A 23,771-nucleotide genomic window follows, 5' to 3' on the forward strand; every position below is an offset into this window, starting at 1 on the left:
TCCATAGCTGTGTGAGTGGAGCGGCTTATCGTCATTGATGAGGGCTTGTTAGCTCAGTTGGTTGGAGTGTGATGCCAACTGTTCAGGTTTGACCCCAATGCTCACTGACTGTGGTTATTTCTCTCCAGGCCCTGGGCCAATGCCGCTCATGCTACACATAACCAACACTTTACTTCAGTGTTGTTCTTAGGCCAACATACATTGCTCATCCCAGAGGGCAATTGAGAGTCAACCTCATTGCTATGTGTCTAGACTCACAAGTAGCCAGACCAGATGAGGGCTAATATCTTTTCCTTCTCTAATGTACATTAGTGAGCCAGAAGGGGCTTTCCAATAATCCTTGGAAGGTAGGAGAATGAGGGATGGCCTCAGTGAGGTGTATAAAATCATGAGGGGCATAAATAGGATGAAAGCATATCGTCGTTTCCCCCAGGGATAGGGAATTGAAAACTGGAGGGCACAGGTTTAAGGGAGAAGGGAAAGAGTTAAGAAGGACCTGAGGGGCAACTTCTTCACACAGAGAGTGGTGGGTGTATGGAATGGGCTGCCAGAGACCGTGGTCAAGGCAGTTACAATAGCAACATTTAAAAAACATTCGGATACGTACATGGATGGGAAGGGTTTAGAGGGATATGGGCAATTGGAAGTAGCTGAATGGGCACCATGGACCATTTTGGGCCGAAGGGCATGTTTCCACGCTGCATTACTCGATGATTATGACAATGGATTCATAGCCATCATCAAATTCTTAATTTCAGATTTTTTTATTCAGTTCAAATTCAACAATCCCCACAGCAGGATTTGAACCAAGGTCCCCAGAACATTTGCTGAGAATGGATTATTAATCGTAATAATACCACTGGGCTGTCACCTCCCTTTATAACGGGGAGCAAATGCTCAAAACGTCTGGCAGCATCTGCTGGAAGAGGCCATTTGAAGATATGATTCTTATTTGGAATGTGAGGAAAAATCATACCAGACTCCAAATGTTAACTCTTTCTCTCTCAGCACAAATACTGCCAGACCTACTGACATTTCCCTGCATTCTCTGTGTTTGGGTCAGATTTTCAGAGTCCATAGCATAAAAATTAGGAGGCTAGGTTGGAGGGATTGTAATAGATTCAGTGGTGAGATAATAAAGGTGTTTAAAAGCTGCTTAAAAGGCCCCTTCAGGTGGCTGGAGAGGAACCACTGTCTCTGAGAGACATCTTAGGAGCAGGAAAGCTGACGTTTTGGGCCTAGACCCTTCAGAAGAATTCTCCAGCATCTACAGTTCCTATTATCTCTGATACACCTTTGAAATGTTGATGAGGCTAAGGGTTAATTTGCAAGTTTTGTTGATCAACAGGCCCAAATAATACGGAACTGAGCTGGCTGAATGAATCCAAGATTTACTGGGATTTCTCTCATTAGCAAGTGGCTTGATGGGCCGAATGACCTGTTTCTCACATCATCCTTGTGGAGTTTACAGGAGCTTGCTGTATATAAAGTATACAACACAACCACTTTACACAACTGTCATCTTTAAAAATCACAATAAGTCATCCATCAATCTGGCGATAAGCTAAATCAGTTATGATTATTAATCCCTAGAAATGTTCCAGTTTGTTAGCTATTCTCATATAATTACTTTCTTTTTCTTTAAATATTCCCAAGCTGATTGTTGTTTGAAATTGATGAGGATTCACTAATGTGCTGTGAGTTAAAGGACACTCTAGGGTGTTATTGAGTTTTCAGCACAGCCTGTCACTGGGATGGGCTGGAGAGCAGCGTTTAACCCCTCCCATCAACTGGAGTTTCAGGCTGGGAGCCAGTTACAATGTGACAGGTCACCTGTACCCTCCCTTGCAGCTGACTGTTCCCAGCAAAGTCTGATTTCTGTCTTTGCTTCACTGAATGAGGGCCAGGGACTCCCCACTCAAAACCTTCCACTAGCTGGATCCTAAAACCACAATGGGGATCCGATACAATATTCCACAGGAGACCTGATTATGAGCCAGGAACCCTCAGGCAAAACCAGAACTACCTCTAGATGCTGTTTAGCTTTTTCATTCATTCTTGGGATGAGGTGACATTGGCTAGACAGCGTTTATTGCGCATCCTTAAGAGTCAACCACATGGCTGTGGGCCTGGAGTCACATGCAGACCAGACCAGGTAAGGATGGCAGTTTCCTTCCTTAAAGGACATTAGTGAACCAGATGGGTTTTTACCCAACAATCACGGTCACCATTAGACTCCTAATTCCAGACTTCTACTGAATTAAAATTCCACCCCCTACCACAGCAGGATTTGATCCCAGGTCTCCAGAATTGACCATCCAGTGATAATACCACTAGGCTATCTCCTCCCTTAATTTTTAACAGACTTTGCAGAGAAGGGAGGAGGTGGATGAAATTCAAAACATAGAAATCAGGACCAGGTCTATTTTCAGCCCTTCAAGCATGGTCTGTTCTTCAGTAAGACCAGGGTGTGGACTCAAATCCACATTCCAGCCTACCCCTGATAAATCGCTCACCCCCTGTCTGTTCACACCCTGAAAATATGTTGAGTTTTGCCTGAAATCTACAATTAAGTAGCAACAATTTGGAGATTTAAATCCTATTCCACCTCACTTCGGCCACATGCATATTTGCATCAGGCTGCTCAAGGACACATGGGGATTGAATATCAAGGACCACATCCCAGCTGATTCGGATTTTTACAGGAGGGCAAGCAGCTGAATTCAATCCCAACCTTTATTGCCATCAAACGTGCACTAAAGTTAGAGCAGGAGAGGCTATGAAACAAATTCACCCTGTGGATATTTATCTCACTGCTTTGTGGAGGCAACGAACAAGTCAGATAAAGGAGAGCTAGTGAACATGATCTATTTCCAGAAGGTCTTTGGCAAAGTGTCACACAGGAGCCTGCCAAATAAGGTAAAGAGCCCATGGTGTTAAGGGCAAGTTACTGGCATGGATAGAGGACTGGCTGTCTGGCAGAGAAGCAGAGAATGGGGATACAGGGGTCTTTTTCAGGATGGCAGCCACTGTGGAGCTCCACAGGTGTCAGTGTTGGGACTTACAACTATTCACGTTATATACGAACAATTTAGAGGCAGGAACTGAGGGCACTGTTGCCAAGTTTGCAAACACAGGTAGAGGGACAGGTAGTGTTGAGGGAGTGGGGAAGGCTGCAGAAGGACTTGGACAGGCTGGGGGAGAGTGAAGGCAAAGAAGTGGCAGAAGGAATACAGCATGGCAAAGTGTGAGGTTATGTGTTTTGGCAGGAAAATTAGAGGCACAGGCTATTTTCTATGTGGTGAAAGGCTTTGGAAATCTGAGGCACAAAGGGACTGAGGAATCAGTTCAAGATTCTCTTATCTTTAACATTGAATTGAATTGAATTGAATTAGCTTTATTGTCATATGTACTTAAAATGAGTAGAACAAAAAGTTGATACATTGCCATTTACAGCACCATCTTTGGTACAAGAGGTTCCTGGGTACAATCCTTGGTTACAAAATAGAGAAATGACAAAAGTAAGTTATATTACAGCTGTACACAGTATGACCATAGGGGGTCAGAAAAACGAAGCAAAGTTAAAAAGACAAACATGACAGTCATAATCCCGTGCAGGCTCAGTTCGCAGCTAGGAAGGCAAATACAGTGTTAGCATTCGTTTCAAGAGGGGTTAGAATACAAGAGCAGGGATGTTCTGCTGAGGCTGTATAAGGCTCTGGTCAGACCACATTTGGAATATTGTGAGCAGTTTTTTTGTGAGTGTATCTAAGGAAGGAAGCACTGACATTAAAGAGGGTCTGGATGTGAGTTTGCTCGCTGAGCTGGAAGGTTAGTTTTCAGACGTTTCGTCACCATTCTAGGTAACATCATCAGTGAGCCTCCGACGAAGCGCAAAGAGCTTTAAAGAGACGACCCTTAAAGAGGGTGCAGAGGAGATTTACAAGAATGATCCCGGAAATGAAGGGCTTGTCATATGAGGAACAGTTCAGGTCTCTGGGTCTGTATGCAGTGGAGTTGATTACTAAGAGGCCTGGATAGAGTGGATTTAGTGAAGATCTTTCCACTCGTCAGACTTGGGTCCAACAGCACAGCCTCAGGGTGAAGGGACGACCCTTTAGAACTGAGATGGGGAGGGATTTCTTCAGCCAGAGGGTGGTGACTCTGTGGAACTCATTGCTGCAGAGGGCTGTGCGGGCCAAGTCATTGAGTGTGTTTAAGACAGAGATAGATAGGTCCTTGATTAGTCAGGGGATCAAGGATTACGGGGAGAAAGCATGAGAATGGGGGTGAGAAACAGTTGAGACAGAGAAACAGTGAGAAACAGAATCAGTTGGATGGTGGAGCAAGTTGAATGGGCTGAGTGGCCTGATTCTGCTCTTCTATAGATAATAGACAATAGACATTAGGTGCTGAAGTAGGCCATTTGGCCCTTCGAGCCAGCACCACCATTCATTATGATCATGGCTGGTCATCCACAATCAGTATCCTGTTCCTGCCTTATCCCCATAACCCTTCATTCCACTATCTTTAAGAGCTCTGTCTATCTCTTTCTTGAAACTATCCAGAGACTTGGCCTCCACTGCCTTCTGGGGCAGAGCATTCCATATATCCACTGCTGTCTGGGTGAAGAGGTTTTTCCTCAACTCTGTTCTAAATGGCCTACCCCTTATTTATAAACTGTGTCCTCTGGTCTTGGACTCACCCATCAGTGGAAACATGCTTCCTGCCTCCAGTGTCCAATCCCTTAATAATCTTATGCCTCAATCAGATCCCCTCTCGTCCTCCTAAACTCAAGTGTATACAAGCCCAGTCGCTCCAAACTTTCAACATATGATAGTCCCGCCATTCCAGGAATTGACCTCATGAACCTACGCTGCACTCCCTCAATAGCCAGAACGTCCTTCCTCAAATCTGGAGACCAAAACTGCACACAATACTCCAGGTGCGGTCTCACCAGGGCCCTATACAGCTGCAGAAGGACCTCTTTGCACCTATACTCAATTCCTCTTGTTAAGAAGGCCAGCATGCTGTTAGCTTTCTTCACAGCCTGCTGTACCTGTATGCTTGCTTCCATTGACTGATGTTATGGTCTTTCTGTGGGAGCACGGTGTGTTTTAATTGGCCGCTGCACTCTTCCCCATTTTGACAGTTTCAGACATATTCCATTAGTTATAAAGTGCTGTGAAATATTCCGAGGATGTAAAAGATGCCATATGAATGCAAGTTCGCTCTTCCAGTTGTTGTTGAATAACAGATATTCAATTTGTTCAACACAGTTAAACATAAACTCATGGATCTTGTGTGCTTCTTAAAAAGGTGAATTGAGGGACACAATTCTAGTCCCACTCATTCACCAGGAACAGAAGGAATCTGTAGTTGGCTTCTTGGATGTTCTCTGGCCTCAGGATTGTCCCACACAGATGCATGTGGAATAAGCCAGCCTGCATTAAACCTGAAACTGTGTCTGCGGTAATTGAAGTCACAAACAACAGAGCTATGGGGCACCTGTAGGCTCCAAGATAACAAAGTGTGGAGCTGGATGAACACGGCAGGCCAAGCAGCATCTTAGGAGCACAAAAGCTGACATTTCGGGCCTAGATCCTTAATCTGATGAAGGGTCTAGGCCTGAAACGTCAGCTTTTGTGCTCCTGAGATGCTGCTTGGCCTGCTGTGTTCATCCAGCTTCACGCTTTGTTATCTTGGATTCTCCAGTATCTGCAGTTTCTATTACCTCTAGGCTCCTCACTGCGAAATGAGCAATGGCATTTAGACCACCGGTTCATTGGCTGTTATTGGGAGAGAGATTGAGTGGGGATGGGATAGGGAGAGCCCCATCAGGAGGTGGGGAATCATGGCAGGGAGAGTTGAGAAACAGAGGTCCTTAGCACTGCAGCCCGCACCTCCCACCACCACCGCACCCCCCAACCCCCGACTCCACAAGCAACTGAGCAATGTCAGGGAGTGTGTAACTTCCTGTTTTATCAAACTCCCTGTTTCAGTGGCACATTCCAGTTCCTTTTCAGGAGAAACATGAGGCTACGTGCAGACCTCTCTCACTTGCTGGGTAAACCAAGTTTTTCAAAAAGAACACTCAAACAGACGTTTATTTGCATACTTCAGACTTAATTGTGATTATATTTTTGGGTTTTTTTTCCAGCAACACAGCGGGGATCACATTCCTGAGATTGCTCATACTGCTCACCATGTTGGATACAGAGCTGTCCAGTTTCCACACAGACACTGGGCCCATCTTTCTTCTTCTGTATTATATCTGTTATAATCAATGAGGAGTGGATTGTTTTGGTTCAATGACTAAGGCAGATTAGCAATGGTTATTCCAAGATAATAAAATGTGAGGCTGGATGAACACAGCAGGCCAAGCAGCATCTCAGGAGCACAAAAGCTGACGTTTCGGGCCTGGACCCTTCATCAGAGAGGAGGATGGGGAGAGGGAACTGGAATAAATAGGGAATGAGGAGGAGGCGGACCGAAGATGGAGAGAAAAGAAGATAGGTGGAGAGAGTATAGGTGGGGAGGTAGGGAGGGGATAGGTCAGTCCAGGGAAGACGGACAGGTCAAGGAGGTGGGATGAGATTAGTAGGTAGATGGGGGTGCGGCTTGGGGTGGGAGGAAGGGATGGGTGGGAGGAAGAACCGGTTAGGGAGGCAGAGACAGGTTGGACTGGTTTTGGGATGCAGTGGGTGGAGGGGAAGAGCTGGGTTGGTTGTGTGGTGCAGTGGGGGGAGGGGACGAACTGGGCTGGTTTAGGGATGCAGTTGGGGAAGGGGAGATTTTGAAACTGGTGAAGTCCACATTGATACCATTAGGCTGCAGGGTTCCCAGGCGGAATATGAGTTGCTGTTCCTGCAACCTTCGGGTGGCATCATTGTGGCAGTGCAGGAGGCCCATGATAGACATGTCATCTAGAGAATGGGAGGGGGAGTGGAAATGGTTTGCGACTGGGAGGTGCAGTTGTTTGTTGCGAACTGAGCGGAGGTGTTCTGCAAAGCGGTCTCCAAGCCTCCGCTTGGTTTCCCCAATGTAGAGGAAGCCACACCGGGTACAGTGGATGCAGTATACCACATTGGTGAGGGAGGAGGTGTGGGGGCAAGTGTAGCATTTCCTGCGGTTGCAGGGGAAGGTGCCTCCTCCCTCCCTCACCCCTATCCCAGGCCCCAAGATGATATTCCACATTAAGCAGAGGTTCACCTGCACATCTGCTGATTTTGTTGATGATTTATCAATCGCTTCAATCTTCCAGTGCAAAGTATAAGGTTCTTGTGGCAAAGTGGTCCTGTCACTACCTCTAAGCTAGAAGGTGAGATCATAAGGTTTAGGAGCAGGGTAAGGCTATTCAGCCCATCACATCTGCTCCATCATTCAATCACAGCTGATCTGATTCTCAGCCCTATTCTCCTGCCTTCTCCCTGTATCCCTTGATCTGTTGACCCAAGCCTCTAAGTGTCTTGTATCTAATCAGATACACCTCATCCCTCTAGAAGATGTGTTAAAGTCCCACCTGCTCCAGAGGGGATTCATTGCCCACTGCAGCCGCTTCACCGCTGCAAACAGAAACATAGAAAATGTGAGCAGGAGTGGGTCATTCAGCCCTCTGAGCCAGCACCACCATTCAACATGATCATGATTGGTGGTGCAATTTCAGTGTCCCATTCCCAAAATTATTGAGAAGCTCACAAAAGATTCGTACCTTTTCTCAAGCAATGCTTTATGATTTTCAATACGTTTTTCTGCAGCATGCTACAGTGTGCTTCTAAATACAATGGGCCATTAATTTCCCTGTGAGTTAATTACAATATAAATTACAACTGTTGTTCCAAGAGGTGTCAAAAAGAGCTTAGATGGGTAACAAGGACAAAAATGCTGACAATCAGTTGATATCCACAGTAAATATCAACACAAATACTCCACAGAACTCACCAAGTAGGTTTGTATAAAGCACTTGTTCCAAGTCTCCAAGCATGGTCAGGATAATATCGGTGTCTAACTGAGCAACTCCTTCCCGAGGACAGCCAGCATCTCTCAGCACTTTGTGTCTTCTGGTCATCTTGGAATCTCCTGCAAGAATTTCATCAACGGACTTCCAGCTATTGGTGATCTCAGTAAGTTCGTTGGTGAGCTTGACTTCAGTCTGCTGGCATTTCAGCGTCGTGCCTACTATCTCACCACTCCCAGCCTTCCTGGGCATGTCTGGCCCCTTCGTATTGGATCCAGTTTGGGGGACGGAGTGTTCAGAGACAGACAGGGACCTGGACAGTGGGTGGACAGCTGGCCTGAAGCCTCCCCTGAAGGGGACAGCATAGCACTGCCCCCTATCATCCACCCAGCGTCCATTTAGCAGGCCCAGGGTCCGGCCACCCTCGCCCAGCAGTGCCAAGTTTGTCAAGGACTTCTGCCTGCGCAGGGGGGCTGCGTGCGTATCGCTGCAGCTCCTAAACACCGACAGATCAGAAGACCAGTGCATCGTCTCTGCTCTTCTCTTCAGCATCGCCTCTCTACAGCTGGAGGGTCAGTCCTCGAACAAGGGGCAAGTTGTGCTCACCTGAGTCACAGAGCTCCTCATTGTGAGAATGCTGGAAAGCAATGTGTGACCCTGGCATTCTGGCCATCCACTTCCCATAGCCACGGCCACATCCCCAGGTAAAGATCTGATCCCTATCTCTCTGGAGAAAAGCAGAACTTGACAGGAGTGCAGCTCCCACTTCGATCACCGAAACTGCAGTGATGTAGAAACAACATGATGTGCACTCGGGCAGTGAGAGTGTGTCACAGAGCCTTTCGCTGTCGAGGAGAAATCCCCACAAGGCAGGCTGGGTGGGGTGACAGGCTGAGTGACTGCCACCTCTGTATGCCTTCATATATTTAACGAAGCTCTTCCGAAACGACAAGGTCGGGACAGAAGAGATACAGGATCCAAAAATGAGCAGAAGAATATTCCTCACACAGGGAGCTGCATTGAGGTAAAGCCTTCACCTCCACCCCCACCCTGGAGCTAAACGCAGAGACACACAGAGAGCGAGCGGGAGCAGGCTGCAGTAGCACCCAGTTCACTGTTCGGGAAGCTGTGAAAGTGAAGGATAATACAAGCCTGATACCAGGCACACCTCTTTTAGTATTCAACCTGCATCTCAAATCTATCCCTGTTCTCTCTTCACTGCAGTGGCTGCAGATCCTGAAAGGGCTGCGTAAACAAAAGACAAAAAAAATCTTCAGCACCACTTGATTATAAATAACACAAGTTTCACGCAGAATAGGAGAGAGTCATACATTTCAGAGGCTGTCACTGAGCTCCCTGAGTGTCTGCCTAGCCAGGCAGCAATGTGAACGTTAGGTAGCTGCGAACCAACGTGGGGAACTGTGCTGCACAAACACGGGCCATGGGTCATACCCTCTCCACGCTGATCAGGATGTATTTCGGGGACATCACCATATGTGAATGGAAGGGTCAGTGAATTTTTACTGGGGTTTGGTAATTACAAAGTACAATGGAGACCAAGACGGTCTGGAATTGCAAATTTCAAAGTGGTTTTCTGCAATCTCACCAGGAATCTCCAGGTAAAGTGAGCAGGTGGATTGTCAGGGACAGTCGAGAGGTGACGGAGCCACCAGTAAAGCTCGGGGCTTTACACAGCAGCATGTTACAATGACAGGCACTATAAAAACCAGGCACACTACTGACACTGACACACACTCACACTCGCACACGCACACACACACACACACACACACACTCGCACTCGCACACACACACACACACACACACACACACACACACTCACACTCACACTCACACACGCACAAACACAGACACACACACACACACACACACACACACGTACATGTACAATCTCACACACACACACACACACACACACACACACACACACACACACACACACTAACACCAACACACACACATTAACACAGACACACACAAACACTCTCTCACATGCACACACACACACAGACACACACATTCAAACACTCTCACACAAACACTCTCTCATATACACACAGACACACAGACACACACACACACACACACACACATACACACACACACACACACACAGAAGTCAATTGCCATTTTCAAAGCTGTGGTTTTGTTGGATAATGATAATGTTGGGTAAGCCCAATGAATGAAGTTAATGACAGATCATTCTCATTCTCAAGGCAAGGCCAAGGGACTGAACAGCCTCTCCCTGTGCTGGGAATATCACCACAGTGAGGTATGCAGAATGTGAGCTGAGAGTACCAGCTCCCTAACGGTACACACACATTAGGAACATGAGTAGACCATTCCAGGCTGCTCTGTGATTCAATAAAGTCATGCCTGGTCTCTTACTCCTTATTCCTGCCTGCCCCTGCCCCCTCAATAATCCCCAGCTTTCACCCTCACACCCACCCAAGCGCTAAGAATCTCTCCAGAACTGTCTTCAAAACACTCTGCCTCCACTGCCTTCAAATCGAGGAAGTGAGTTCTAAAGTGTTAAGTGACTTCAGTGGGGACACAGGTGAGTTTGGGTTAACAACTTCCAATGTTATTGTACACAAAGTGCTGATTCAGTTCAGCCCTCTTGCTCAGTCTGTGCCTATGCGGAAGCAGATCGAATGATTACGTTGTGAAGATTTTTTTTCCCGTGTGATCTGCAGCCTGCTGCTCTAATTAGGAAGCTATTTCTGGAAGCACATTGCGTTGACCAACTGTGGACCCACCTTTGTCTGAACTTGGCAGCATAAAGGGGGTGTGGGACAGCAACACAGGCCTTGTTGGAGTCTCTCTCTCCCCAGAATACCCTCCCTCTGCCAGACATTAACCCCACAATTAGCTTTACGTTCTCTGGCTTCCCTTTTCTCAGAGGTTTGGGAGAGTCTGTTTGTTCTCATGCTGCAGCCAATGGTCTGTATGAAGTCCATCATCAAGGTGCCAATGTCATTTAGTGTTGGACAAGCCATCTGTTATCACTGTGATTGGTCTGACAGAGTGTGATAGATGGTGTCAGCAGGCCATTACTTTCGTAACAGACTGATCATAATTAAGAAAAAACAGCAAGTGCGACAACTCACTGGAATACAAATCACACAAACCTCCAGAAATACAGGCAGGCTCTGCTGACAACTTGAAAATTAGGGGGAGAGGCGAAATTAATGCTTTTTTTGCATGGTGTCTCAGTGGTTGGCACTGCTATCTCACAGCGCCAGGGACCCGGGTTCAATTCTACCCTCAGGCAACTGTCTGTGTGCAGTTTGCATGGGTGTGTGGGTTTCCTCCAGGTGCTCCGGTTTCCTCCCACCGTCCAAAGATGTGCAGGTTAGGTGGTTGGCTGTGCTAAATTGTCCATTGTGCTCAGGCGAGTGTAAATTAGGTGGGTTATAGGGGGATGGGTCTGGGTGGGAAACTCTGAGGGTCGGTGTGGACTTGTCGGGCCAAAGGGCCTGTCTCCACACTGAGGGGATTCTATGATTTTACGAAATGAGGTCCTTTGGCCTATCGAGTCTCTACTGCCAAATATACAGAGCTACCTACATTACTCCCACTTTCCCACATTTGGCCACAGCCCTGAATGTTATGACATTTTAAATGCTCATCCAAATACTTTTTAAAGTTGTGAGGTTGTCCACTTCACTTCCCTCCCAGGCGACATACTCCAGATCTCCACCAAGCTCTGGGTGAAACTTTTTCTCCAATTTCCTCTAAAGCTCCAGCCTTTCACTTTAAAATTCTATCCCTTTTGATATTTTCACTTGACGAAGGACAGAAGCTGCTTTCTATTCACCGTCTCCATGACCGTCATAATCTTATACACCTCAACAAGACCGCTTACTATCTACCCTGCTCGGAAGAAAAACAATCCTAGTCCAACCAGTCCATATTCAGCACTGAAATGCTCCAACTCTGCAACATCCTGGTGAATCTCCCTCTGCACCCTCTCCAGTGCAATCACATCTATCTCTCTGATGAAGGGTCTAGGCCAAAAACATCAGTCTTCCTGCTCCGCTGATGCTGCTTGGCCTGCTGTGTTCATCCAGCTCCACACCTTGTTATCTTGGATTCTCCAGCATCTGCAGTTCCCATTATCTCTGTTACAACACCCTGGTGAATCTCCCTCTGCACCCTCTCCAATACAATCACATCCGTCCTATAGTGTGGGGACCAGAACAGCACACAGTGGTCCAGCTGTGATCTCACCAAAGCTCCAACATAATCTCCCTACTCTTATAATCTCTGTGATAGGGTTAGGGTTAGCAGTAGAGTCTTCTGAGGAGGTTCATGAGCTTTGTCTCTCAGCAATGCCTCTACATTAAAAGCCATGGCAATGCAAAGAAAATCAATAGTCTTCATCGAGTGACCAGAGCAAATATACATTCTTTAAAAATCCTAAAATTTAGAAAAGATCATTCAACTGTGACTAAGAAAAGATCTTCTGGAAAAGAAAAGGGTTATAAAGTTGCCAAAACAGTGGTAATTCTGACAATTGGGAGGTTTATGGAATACATCAAAGGAGGACCAAGAAACAGATAAGGAACAGGAGAAGTAAATATGAAAGCAATTGTGCAAAAAACATAAAAACCAAGTGGAAAAACTTCCGCAGGTATATAAAAATGAAACTTTTGGCTAGAACGAATGAAGGTCCATTACAGACAGAGTCAGAGAATTTATTACAGAGACATGGGAGAGGTTGTTTTGTGTCCATTTTTATTGAGGAAGATACTGTAAATCTCCTGGAACTAGAGATGTCAGTGGCTAGGAAGAGTGAGGAGTTGGAGAAATTAGCATTAGGAAGAAGATTGCACTGAGAGATGTTTTTTCTTATTCATTAACACGATGAGGGCATCGCTGACCGGGCAGCATTTATTGCCCATCCCTAATTGCCCAGAGGACAGTTAAGCATAAACGACTTTGTTGTTGGTCTGGAGTCACATGTAGGCCAGACCAGGTAAGGATGGCAGTTTCCTTCCCTAAAGGACATTAGTGACACAGATTAGATTTTTTTGACAACCAGCAATGGATTCACAGTCATCATTACACTCTTAATTGCAGATTTTGTTTTACTGAATTCAAATTCCACCATTTACCGTGGTGGGATTCAAACCCAGGTTTGTACAGATTAACAATGCAGCAATAATACCTCAAAGCCACAACCTCCCCACTATTAACGAGGCTGCAAGTTGATAAAACCCCAAGTGACTGCACATATAGTAGTTACCTTGGTGACTGCTGTCCAAAGCACAATGATTCTTGTGGATTGGACAGGAGCAAATGTCACCCCATTATTAAAGAGGTAAGTGAGAGAGAAAACCTAGAGCTACAGATCTATCACGCTTACATCAGGGGAAGAGGTGAAAATAATACAGTCGATGAGAAAGGAAATGATAAACAGACACATGGACAATAATGATCTGTTTGGGCAGAGTCGGCATGATTTAGCAAATGGGAAACTCATGTTTGCTGAACCTGAAGGTTTCTGAGGATGCTACACTCAAAATTAATAAGGGGTGTCATTTGATCTTATACACTTGAATTTTCAGAAAGCTTTTGATAAAGTCCCCCACGGAGGCTAGTTAGAAAGATTAAAGCACATGAGCAGGAGGTGTAGTATTGACAGGAATTCACAATCGGCTGTCAAACAGAAAGCAGGGACTTTCAATTCCCTCTAAAATGGCCAAGCGAGCCACCAGTTAAAACAATTGTTATGAAGCATTAACAAAGAAATGAAACTGGACAGATTACCTGGCATTGACCTAGGCGCCGGAAAAGACAACGGCAGAAACAGCCCTGGCGACCCTGCAATGTCCTCCTCACTAACTTCTGGGAATTAGTGCCAACATTGGGAGAGCTGTCTCACAGAATAGTCAAGCAACAGCCTGACATAGTCATACTCACAGAATCATACCTTACTGACAATGTCCCAGACACCCCCATCACCATCCCTGGATATGTCCTGTCCCACCGGGAGGACAGACCCAGCAGAGGGGGTGGCACAGTCGGGAGGGAGTTGTTCTGGGAATCCTCAACATTGAGTCCGGACCCCATGAAGTCTCATGGCTTCAGGTTAAACATGGGTAAGGAAATCTCCTGTTGATTATACGTACCGCCCTCCCTCAGCTGATGAATCAGTACTCCTCAATGTTGAGCAACACTGAGAGGAAGCACCAAGAATGGCAAGGACACAAAATGTACTCTGGGTGGGGGATTTCAATGTCCACCACCAAGAGTAGCTCAGTAGAAGTCCTACTGATCGAGCTGGTTGGGTCTTACAGGGCATAGCTGCGAGACTGGGTCTGCGGCAGGTGGTGAGGGAACCAACAAGAGGGAAAAACACACTTGACCTCATAGTTACTAATCTGCCAGCTGCAGTTGCATCTGTCCATGAGAGTATTGGTAAGAGTGACCATCACACAGTCCTTGTGGAGACGAAGTCCCACCTTCACGTTGAGAACAATCTCCATCGTGCTGTGTGTCACTATCACTGAGCTAAATAGGACAGAGTTCGCACTGATCTAGTAACTCGAGACTGGGCATCCACGAGGTGCTGTGGACCATCAACAGCAGCAGAACCGTACTCCAGCACAATCTGTAACCTCAATATTCCCCCACTCAACCATTACCATCAAGCCAGGAGATCAACCCTGGTTCAACGGAGAGTGCAGGAGGGCATGCCAGGAACAGCACCAGGCATACCTGAAGATGGGGTATCAACCTGGTGAAGCCACCAAACAGGACTACTTGCACACCAAACAGCGAGAGCAGCAAGTGATAGATAGAGCTAAGTGATCCCACAACCAACGGATCAGATCTAAGCTCTGCAGTCCTGCCACATCCAGTTGTGAATGGTGGTGGACAATTAAACAGCTCACAAGGAGGAGGGAGCTCCACAAATATCCCCATCCTCAATGATGAAAGAGCCCAGCACATCAGTGCAAAAGATAAGGCTGAAGCATTCGCGGCAATCTTCAGCCAGGAGTGCCGAGTGGATGATCCATCTCAGCCTCCTCCAGTAGTCCCCAGCATCACATCAGTTTTCAGCCAATTCGATTCAGTCCACTTAATATGAAGAGACGGTTGGAGACACTGCACACTGCCCTGACAACATTCCTGCAATAGTACTGAGGACTTGTGCTCCAGAACTTGCTGCTCCCCTAGCCAAGCTGTTCCAGTCCAGTTACAACACTGGGATCTACCCGACAATGTGTAAAATTTCCCAGGTATGTCCTTTACATAAAAAGCAGGATAAGTCCAACCTGGCCAGTTACCGCCCCATCAGTCTCCTCTCAGTCATCAGTAAAGTGACGGAATGTGTCAGTAACAGAGCTATCAAGCAGCACCTGCTCAGCAATAACCTCCACTGGTTGGAGTCACACCTGACACACAGGAAAATGGTCGTGGTTGTTGGAGGGTCAGTCATCTCAGCTCCAGGATATCTCTGCAGGAGTTCCTCAGGGTAGTGTCCTCAGCCCAAACATCTTCAGCTGCTTCATCAATGATCTTCCCTCCATCATAAGGCCAGAAGTGGGGATGTTCGCCAATGATTGGACAATATTCAGCAACATTCGTGATTCCTCAGATACTGAAGCAGTCCGTGTTCACATGCAACAAGATCTGGTCTATATCCAGGCTCGGGCTGACAAGTGGCAAGTGACATTCGTGCCACACAAATGCCAGGCTATGACCATCACCAATAAGAGACCATCTAACCACCGCCCCCTTGACATTCAACCATCACTGAGTGCCCCACTACCCACATCCTGTGGGTTACCATTGACTGTAACAGAACAAGGCTAGCCATATGAAGACTGTGGCTGCAAGAGCAGGTCAGAAGCGAGGAATGATGTGGCAATAACTCACCTCCTGACTCCCCAAAGCCTGTCCGTCATCTACAAGGCACAAGTCAGGTGTGGGATGGAATACTCACCACTTGCCTGGATGGGTGCAGCTCCAACAAAACACCAGACAATTGACACCATCCTTGACAAAGCAGCCGCATTTATTGGCACCACATCCACAAACATCCCACTCTCTCCACCACCGATGCTCAGTAGCAGCAGTGTGTACTGTCTACAAGATGCGCTGCAGAAATTCACCAAACATCCTTACATAATAGCTCCTAAACCGTAGGCCACTTCCATCTCAAGGGCATGGGAACACCACCCCCTGCAAGTTCCCCTCCAAGCCACTCACCATCCTGACTAGGAAACATAACGCCGTTCCTTCAGTGTCACTGGGTCCAAGTCCTGGAATTCTCTCCCTAAGGGAATTGTGGGTCAACCTACAGCACATGGACTGCAGCCATTCCTTCAGTGTCACTGGGTCCAAGTCCTGGAATTCTCTCCCTAAGGGAATTGTGGGTCAACCTACAGCACATGGACTGCAGCGGTTCAAGAAGGCAGCTCACTACCACCTTCTCAAGGACAATTAACAATGTTGCAATAAATTCTGGCCCAGCCAACGACACACAGGTCTCACAAGTGAATAAAAATAAAAAGGGTCTTTTTCCCAGCTGTACGTGGGGAGACGATGACCTAGTGGTATTATCGCTGTTAGCCAAGGACCCAGATAATGTTCTGGGGACCCCGGTTCAAATCTTGCCATGGCAGATGGTGGAATTTGAATTCAATAAACTATTTGGAGTTAAGAATCCAATGATAATCATGAATCCATTGCCAATTGTTTGAAAAACCCATGTGGTTCACTAATGTACTTTAGGGAAGGAAACTGCCATCCGTACCTGGTCTGGCCTACATGTGACTCCAGACCCACAGCAAAGTGGCTGACGCTTAACTGCCCTCTGGGCAATTAGGGAGGGGCAATAAATGCTGTCATGCTCTTATCCTGTGCATGAATAAAGGGGAAAAAATGAGGTAGCACAGCGATCAGAACTTGGCTCCAGCTGTTCACAATAAAAGTCAATGATTTGGAGACGGGGACCAAATGCAATCTTTGCAAACTTGCAGATGATACAAAACTGAGTGGGAATGAGTGTTGTATGAGGAAGGTACTCAGAGAGTAGTAAGGGAATGGAACGCTTTGCCTGCAACGGTAGTAGATTCGCCAACTTTAGGTACATTTAAGTCGTCATTGGATAAGCATATGGATGTACATGGAATAGTGTAGGTTAGATGGGCTTCAGATCGGTATGACAGGTCGGCACAACATTGAGGGCCGAAGGGCCTGTGCTGTGCTGTAATGTTCTATGTTCTATGTAAGGTACAAATATCTAAAGTGACCGTGGTGTCCTCGTTGATAAGTCACTGAAGGTTAACATACAGATGCAGGATGTTTATAGAAGGGAAGTTGAAAGTTAGCTTATATTGCAAGAGGATTGAATACAGGTGCAATAAAGTCTTGCTTCAATTGTACAGGAGCTCGGTTGGACACCTCCTGGTCTCCTTACCTCAGGGAATGCAACAAAGGTTCAGCAGACTTATTCCCGGGATGACGGGTCTGTCCAATGGAGAGCGATTGGGTTAACTGGGTGTGTAATTCAAGAATTTTGAAGAATGAGAGGCAGTCTCCTTGAAACCTCCAAAGTACTTGAAGGAATAGAGGGAGTAGGTGCAGGTAAGCAGTTTCCCTCTGGGTGAGGAGTCTACAGCCAGGGGGCACTGCTTAAATGAGGGTGATTCCATTTAGGTCTGAGATGAAAAGATTTTTTTAACTCAGCAGGATGTGTACTTCTGGAATTTTCTGCCACAGAAGGCTGTGGGAGCTCAGTTTTTGAGAATGTTTCTGGTAGAGATTGATAGATTGCTGATCCCCAGTGGAGTACAGCGATGTGGTGACGAAGTGGCTAAAAAGCATCGAATATTTGATTGACCATGATCGTACTGCATGGCACAGCAGACTCAAAGGGCTGAATGGACTTTCTCTGCACCTATGAGGTGTTGAAAATCCCTGGAGAATTTAAAAACTTTTCTTTCTTTAACTCCAGGATATTGAAGAAAGCACCACAAACATTCCAAGATAATAAAATGTGAGGCTGGATGAACACAGCAGGCCAAGCAGCATCTCAGGAGCACAAAAGCTGACGTTTTGGGCCTAGACCCTTCATCAGAGCACCACAAACATTCCAGTCAGTATTATTCTTATACATTATAAAAACAGAAAGAACTGTGGATGCTGTGAATCAGGAACAAAAACAAAGTTGCTGGAAAAGCTCAGCAGGTCTGTCAACATCTGAGGAAGGGTCACTGGACCTGAAACGTTAATTTTGTTTTTTTCCTTCACAGATGCTGCCAGACCTGCTGGGTTTTTCCAGCAACTTTGTTTTTGTTATTCTTAAACAATCTGTCGCTGCACCACTTCAACACAAGGTAGAAGCAAACAGTGACGGAACGTTCACAGAATCTATTTCCTTTCATTCTATTATGATTGATAAAATGTCGTCTATAGTTTTAGAGTTAGTTATAGAACAAATAACAAGCTGTTTCACAGCTTTAAGAATAAAAATGTAATATAAAGCTTGCCTTTCCTGCCAGTGTCCCACTTCCTTCTGGTCCCACCTCAAGCATCCTACTTTTATAGGAGCGCATCCACTCAGGGGCCATGAACAATCTCATGGGAAATCCATTCATTTCTGTTTTGCTAAAATTGAAAACGTACTTCCAAATAAATCAACATTGAACAGACTCAAGAATGCAGTAAACCACAACTGGTTTAACGAATATCATGGAAAATAAAACCCTGTAATTCACAAGGGCATGACTTTTGAATTAATTAGATGGAAGTTTAAATTTAGCTCTCTCCATGTCTCACACTTTAACACATGAACTGTGAAGGCAGTACTATGCCTGCAGACCTGATATTCACATCAGAAAACGGAAGTAATACTTAAATAAACCAAAAAGGTGTTAGTGTAAGTATCATTGACCCAAGAAGTAGGATGTTGAATTCAACTGGATTAAAATGCCCCATTTTATTTTTAAATGCACCAGTCTATGTCCCCATGAAAGTCAGAATGCCCAGAAACAAAGACCATTCATCCCATCATGGCTGTGCCAATCCTATGAAATGGGATCGAATTTGACCCATTCCCTTTGTCCTTTCCACATAATATTAGCTGTGGTTCAGTCAACTGAAATCTGTGTCACAAGGTGTTTGATGCAAACAACCTGAAGATCTGGCTGACATTCACATTGAGGGAATTCTGCATTGTGTCAGGTGCTATATTTTGGGTTAGACATTACACTGAGACTCAGCCCAACCTCTTATTTATCTGTAAAGTATCCCACAGCACTACTGCATAGAAAAGCATGGAGTTCCCCAAGATAACCTGATGATATCTACCCTCTCCGATAATAAAAAGATTCGTCAGTCACTAAATTGCCGTTTCATGGCCTTTGCTGGGTGACAAATGATTTCACCATTTTTAACATTACAACAGAGATGACTTTTCAATCAGAACTGCACTGAATGCAAAAACACTTTGAGATACTCCGGCTACACGAAGCCATGTCTTTCTTCACAATTCTCGATGTGATATCTGTAACCCTCATTACTGAGCACACGGTAAGACTGTCTGGACCATCACTCATCATGGGGTCAGTTTGCTCCCAAAATCCTCTTCTAGGATCAGCACCTACAGGGCTTGCTTCGTCTGATGTGATAGAGAAAACCGAAGTGCACATCTAATGAGAAGACATGGAGTCAGAATCAAGATACAGCTTGCTGCATGTTAGAGAGAGATCACCAGTTGATATGACAGACATTACTACAGAGGCCACAAGGAGCAACCGGTCATTAAGTTTTGTTCACTTTGAATTACGGAATTGTTCTCCCTGAAGGCCATACATACAGAGGGCGGTGTGTGGGAAAGACTTTGTTTTATTCATTAGTGGGATGTGGGTGTCATTGGCTGGCCAGCATTTATCGCCTGTCCTTGGTTGCCCTCAGAGAGACTTCATAGTGGTTGGTACAATTGAATGGCTTGTTGGGCCATTTCAGAGGGTAACTGAGAGCCACCCATGTGCTGTGGGTCTGCAGTCACATGGAGGCCAGACCAGGTAAGGATGGCAGTTTCCTTCCCTGAAGGACATTAGTGAACCAGATGGGTTTTTCAACAATCAACAATGGATTCATGGTCACCATTAGACTGTTAATTCCAGATATTTATTGAATTCAAATTCTACCATCTTCCATAATGGGATTCAAACCCAGGTTCCCAGAACATTAGCTGACTTTCTAGATTAATCATATAGCAATAATACCATGAGGTCATTGCCATTTATCAATTATTTAAATTTAAATATTCTATTTAAAATATGGAAGAGATTGGATATTTTATGGGTTTCATCAAGATTGATGTGTGCTGTAAGCCATCAGCTGCTTATAGAAAAATCAAGTGACTTTGGAGAAATGAGCCAAGCAAATCTTTCAAAAAGGTAAGAGATGGGCACTATTGCCTCAATTACTGGAAAACCTGCCTTTAAAAGGATTAGGAGGCCTCCAGGTTAATGATTGTAATCCTTTTCCAACTTACAATTTGTTTCATTGACCAATAGGTCATTAAGAAAGATATCCTGGGAGGTACAGGTCACGGTCCTGAAAGTCCAGTCTTGGTAGAAAGTCCTAGGAACCTGACATAGTTGCTAAATGCCAAGATTTCTGGCTAGCTAGTGAAACCTGTAAAGGTGGTCTATCATGTCCTGAAGGCTTGAATCCAGGTGGATTACATTCAGAGTTGAAGTTATGCAATCAGTCAATGGCTGTCAATAATTCAACATTGTGCACATGAAATCCAGCAGATATGGTCCAATTCTAGCCTTTGCTTCCAGACCTTTGGTCCACACAGTCTTTTTATCTTTTGCCTGTTTTTAAAAAGTTAAGCATCTCTGCAGAAACCTGAGTTATTGTGGAGTGTGTGGCCGAGCATGAGCATAGTTTTAATTCCAGTTCTTAGTTTAGATGTTAATCAATGTTTTCCACTTTGTTTCTAGCAAATGAATTATTTTGAGTTGCTTAAAGAAGTTGGTGAAAATCTTTTATTCTGGATCCTGAGAGAAAAAAAAAGCATTTTCAGTAACTTAATTAACCGTGGAATAATGCAGCATGATTCTCACGTCAGTCCATCTGTCACGAGTACACAGGGATAATAAGGTGAAGAGCTGGATGAACACAGCGGGCCAAGCAGCATCTCAGGAGCAGGAAATCTTGACGTTTTGGGCCTAGACCCTTCTTCAGAAAATAGGTACACGGGTACACATTGGGTGGTTAAAACATTCCTCAGTATTAACCCTTTCAGACCCTTACACTCTTACACAACACCTGGCTGTCCCAGGATTTATAGGATTAATTTATTGGCTTTTCCCTTTTTAATTAACTCATTTGAAGAACCAAGCATTATAAGAAACAAACCCCATACGGTTCATAAACACAACAGCAGGCAATATGAGGGAGATGGTGTAGCTGCTGCTGGAAGAGGTCAAATATTTGGAGACTGATGACAAAGCAAAGACATCGGGACACAGGGATGAATGACGCAAATTCAGAATGCAGTATCCAATTAGTTGAATAGGGGGCAAGGAGAAGATACAAATAAAGACGAGAGTTAGAACAGGTGAGGGTCATCTTTGGCTTGTAAATGAGAGCTAATCGTGGAGGAGAAGCTGCAGTGGTAGGGGGGTGAGGGAAGGACTTGTAAACATTTCCCAAATTTTTCTACAATTTCTCAGCTCACACTAACACTAACATCCCTGTGTCGGCTCCGATTCCTGAAATGGTTTCAGTAGCCTCTCATCCCAGCCCTAATGTTTGTGGCTTGGCTTCAAATTGCCACAACCTCATTCCAATCACTATCCGACTGATGTGTTTCCAGACACTTTTCTGCTCCCAGATCCTTCTTCATCGGCTCACTTGCCAAAATAAAACTTTACCAACAGCACGAAAAGACAGGACGGCCTGAGGAAGATGGAATTTTTTGTTTTACACATGAAGCCCCCCCAATTTCCCTCGTCAATTTCCCAAGTCACTTGTCACTCCATTTGCTCACTCTCCGTGTGTGTACTGCCTCCCCAGTCATTTACACCATCAGCACGGAAGACATGCTGGCAGAATGGACAGGTCAGTACTCATCCAACCCAACAATTACCCCGCTTCAACCTGTCCTCAATCATCAGCAAAGGATGGAAGGGGGTATCAACAGAACCATCAGGCAACTCTTTGTTACAAAGAACCTGCTCACTGATGCCCAGTTTGGGGAAATACCAAGTCCACTCAGCTCCTAAGCCTACCTTTCTTTATACATTCATGGGATCTGGGTGTCACCGGCTGGGCCCAGTATTTATTCCCTATCCCTAGTTGCCCTGAGGAGCAATGGTGAGCCTCTTCTTAAAGTACTGCAGTTTACAGCTTTACACTAAACATGGGCAAAACAGCTGAATTCCAGAGGTGAGGTAAGAGTGACAGCCCTTGATATCAAGGCTGCATTTGACCAAGTGTGGCATCAAGGAGACAGAACAAAACTGGAATCAATGGGTATCAAGGGCAAACTCACCATTGTTTAGAGTCATACCTGACACATGGGTGGTTGTTGGAGGTCAATTATCTCAGCTTCAGGACATCTCTGCAGGAGTTCCTCAGGGTAGTGTTCTAGGGCCAACCATCTTCAGCTGTTTCTTCACTGACCTTCTCCCCATCATAAGGTCAGAAATGGGGATGTTCGCCGATGATTGCACAATGTTCAGCACCATTCGTGACTCCTCAGACACTGAAGCAGTCTGTGTTCACATGCAACAAGATCTGGACAATATCCAGGCTCGGGCTGACAAGTGGCAAGTGACATTCATGCCACACAAATGCCAGGCTATGACCATCACCGATAAGAGACAGTCTAACCACTGGCCCTTGACATTCAATGGTGTTACCATCACGGAATTCCCCCAATATCAACATCCTGCGGGTTACCATTAATCAGAAACTCAGATGCTCTCACCACATAAACACAGTGGCTACAAGAGCAGGCCAGAAGCTGGGAATCCTGCAGCGAGTAACTCACATCCTGACTCCCCAAAGCCTGTCCACCATCTACAAGGCACAAGTCAGGAGTATGATGGAACACTCCCCACTTGCCTGGATGGGTGCAGCCCCAATAACACTCAAGAAGCTTGACACCGTCCAGGACAAAGCGGCCGCTTAATTGGCACCACATCCACAAACATCCCACACCCTCCACCACCGACGCTCAGTAGCAGCAGTGTGTACTGTCTACAAGATGCGCTGCAGAAATTCACCAGAAATCCTTAGCACCTTCCAAACCCCTAACCACTTCCATCTAGAAGGACAAGGGCAGCAGATACATGGGAACACCACCCCCTGCAAGATCCCCTCCAAGACACTCACCATCCTGACTTGGAAATATATCGCCGTTCCTTCACTGTCAATTGGTCAGAATCCTGGATTTCCCTCCCTAAGGGCATTGTGTGTCGATATACAGCACATGTACAGCATCGGTTCAAGAGGCAGCTCACCACCACAGTCTCAAGGGGCAACTAGGTACGGGCATTAAGTATTTGCCCAACCAATGATGCCCATGTCCCATATATTAATTGAAAATGTCTAAGGAGCCACTCAGACATAAAAGAGCTGGCACCATCATCTAAAGATGAATGGGGAGATCCCCCAGTGTCTATGCCAACCCTCATCTCTTATCCAACACCATCAGCAAATTGGCCTGTTGTTGTCTCCTAGCTGTTTGTGGGACCTTGCTGTGTACTGGCTTGCTGCTGCATTTCCTACATTGCAACAGGGACTGCAC

The 23,771-nt window shown here is 45.7% G+C and overlaps 1 protein-coding gene across 4 annotated transcripts in view; it reads right to left on the bottom strand.

Moving 5' to 3' along the window:
* nav3 (neuron navigator 3) overlaps nt 1-23,771 on the bottom strand; it is an 824,703-nt gene that overhangs the window by 212,706 nt on the left and 588,226 nt on the right. The window contains exon 1 of one of the 4 annotated variants that reach the window (XM_059652605.1): nt 7,942-8,234. The exons of the other annotated variants lie outside the window; for them this stretch is intronic. Coding sequence (XP_059508588.1) covers nt 7,942-8,209 — 268 coding nt within the window. The 5' untranslated portion in view covers nt 8,210-8,234. Of the gene's footprint in view, nt 1-7,941; nt 8,235-23,771 lie in introns of those variants that run through there. 4 annotated transcript variants of the gene reach the window in all.

Source organism: Stegostoma tigrinum, chromosome 18 (genome assembly GCF_030684315.1).
Source record: "Stegostoma tigrinum isolate sSteTig4 chromosome 18, sSteTig4.hap1, whole genome shotgun sequence".
Lineage (NCBI taxonomy): Eukaryota > Metazoa > Chordata > Chondrichthyes > Orectolobiformes > Stegostomatidae > Stegostoma > Stegostoma tigrinum.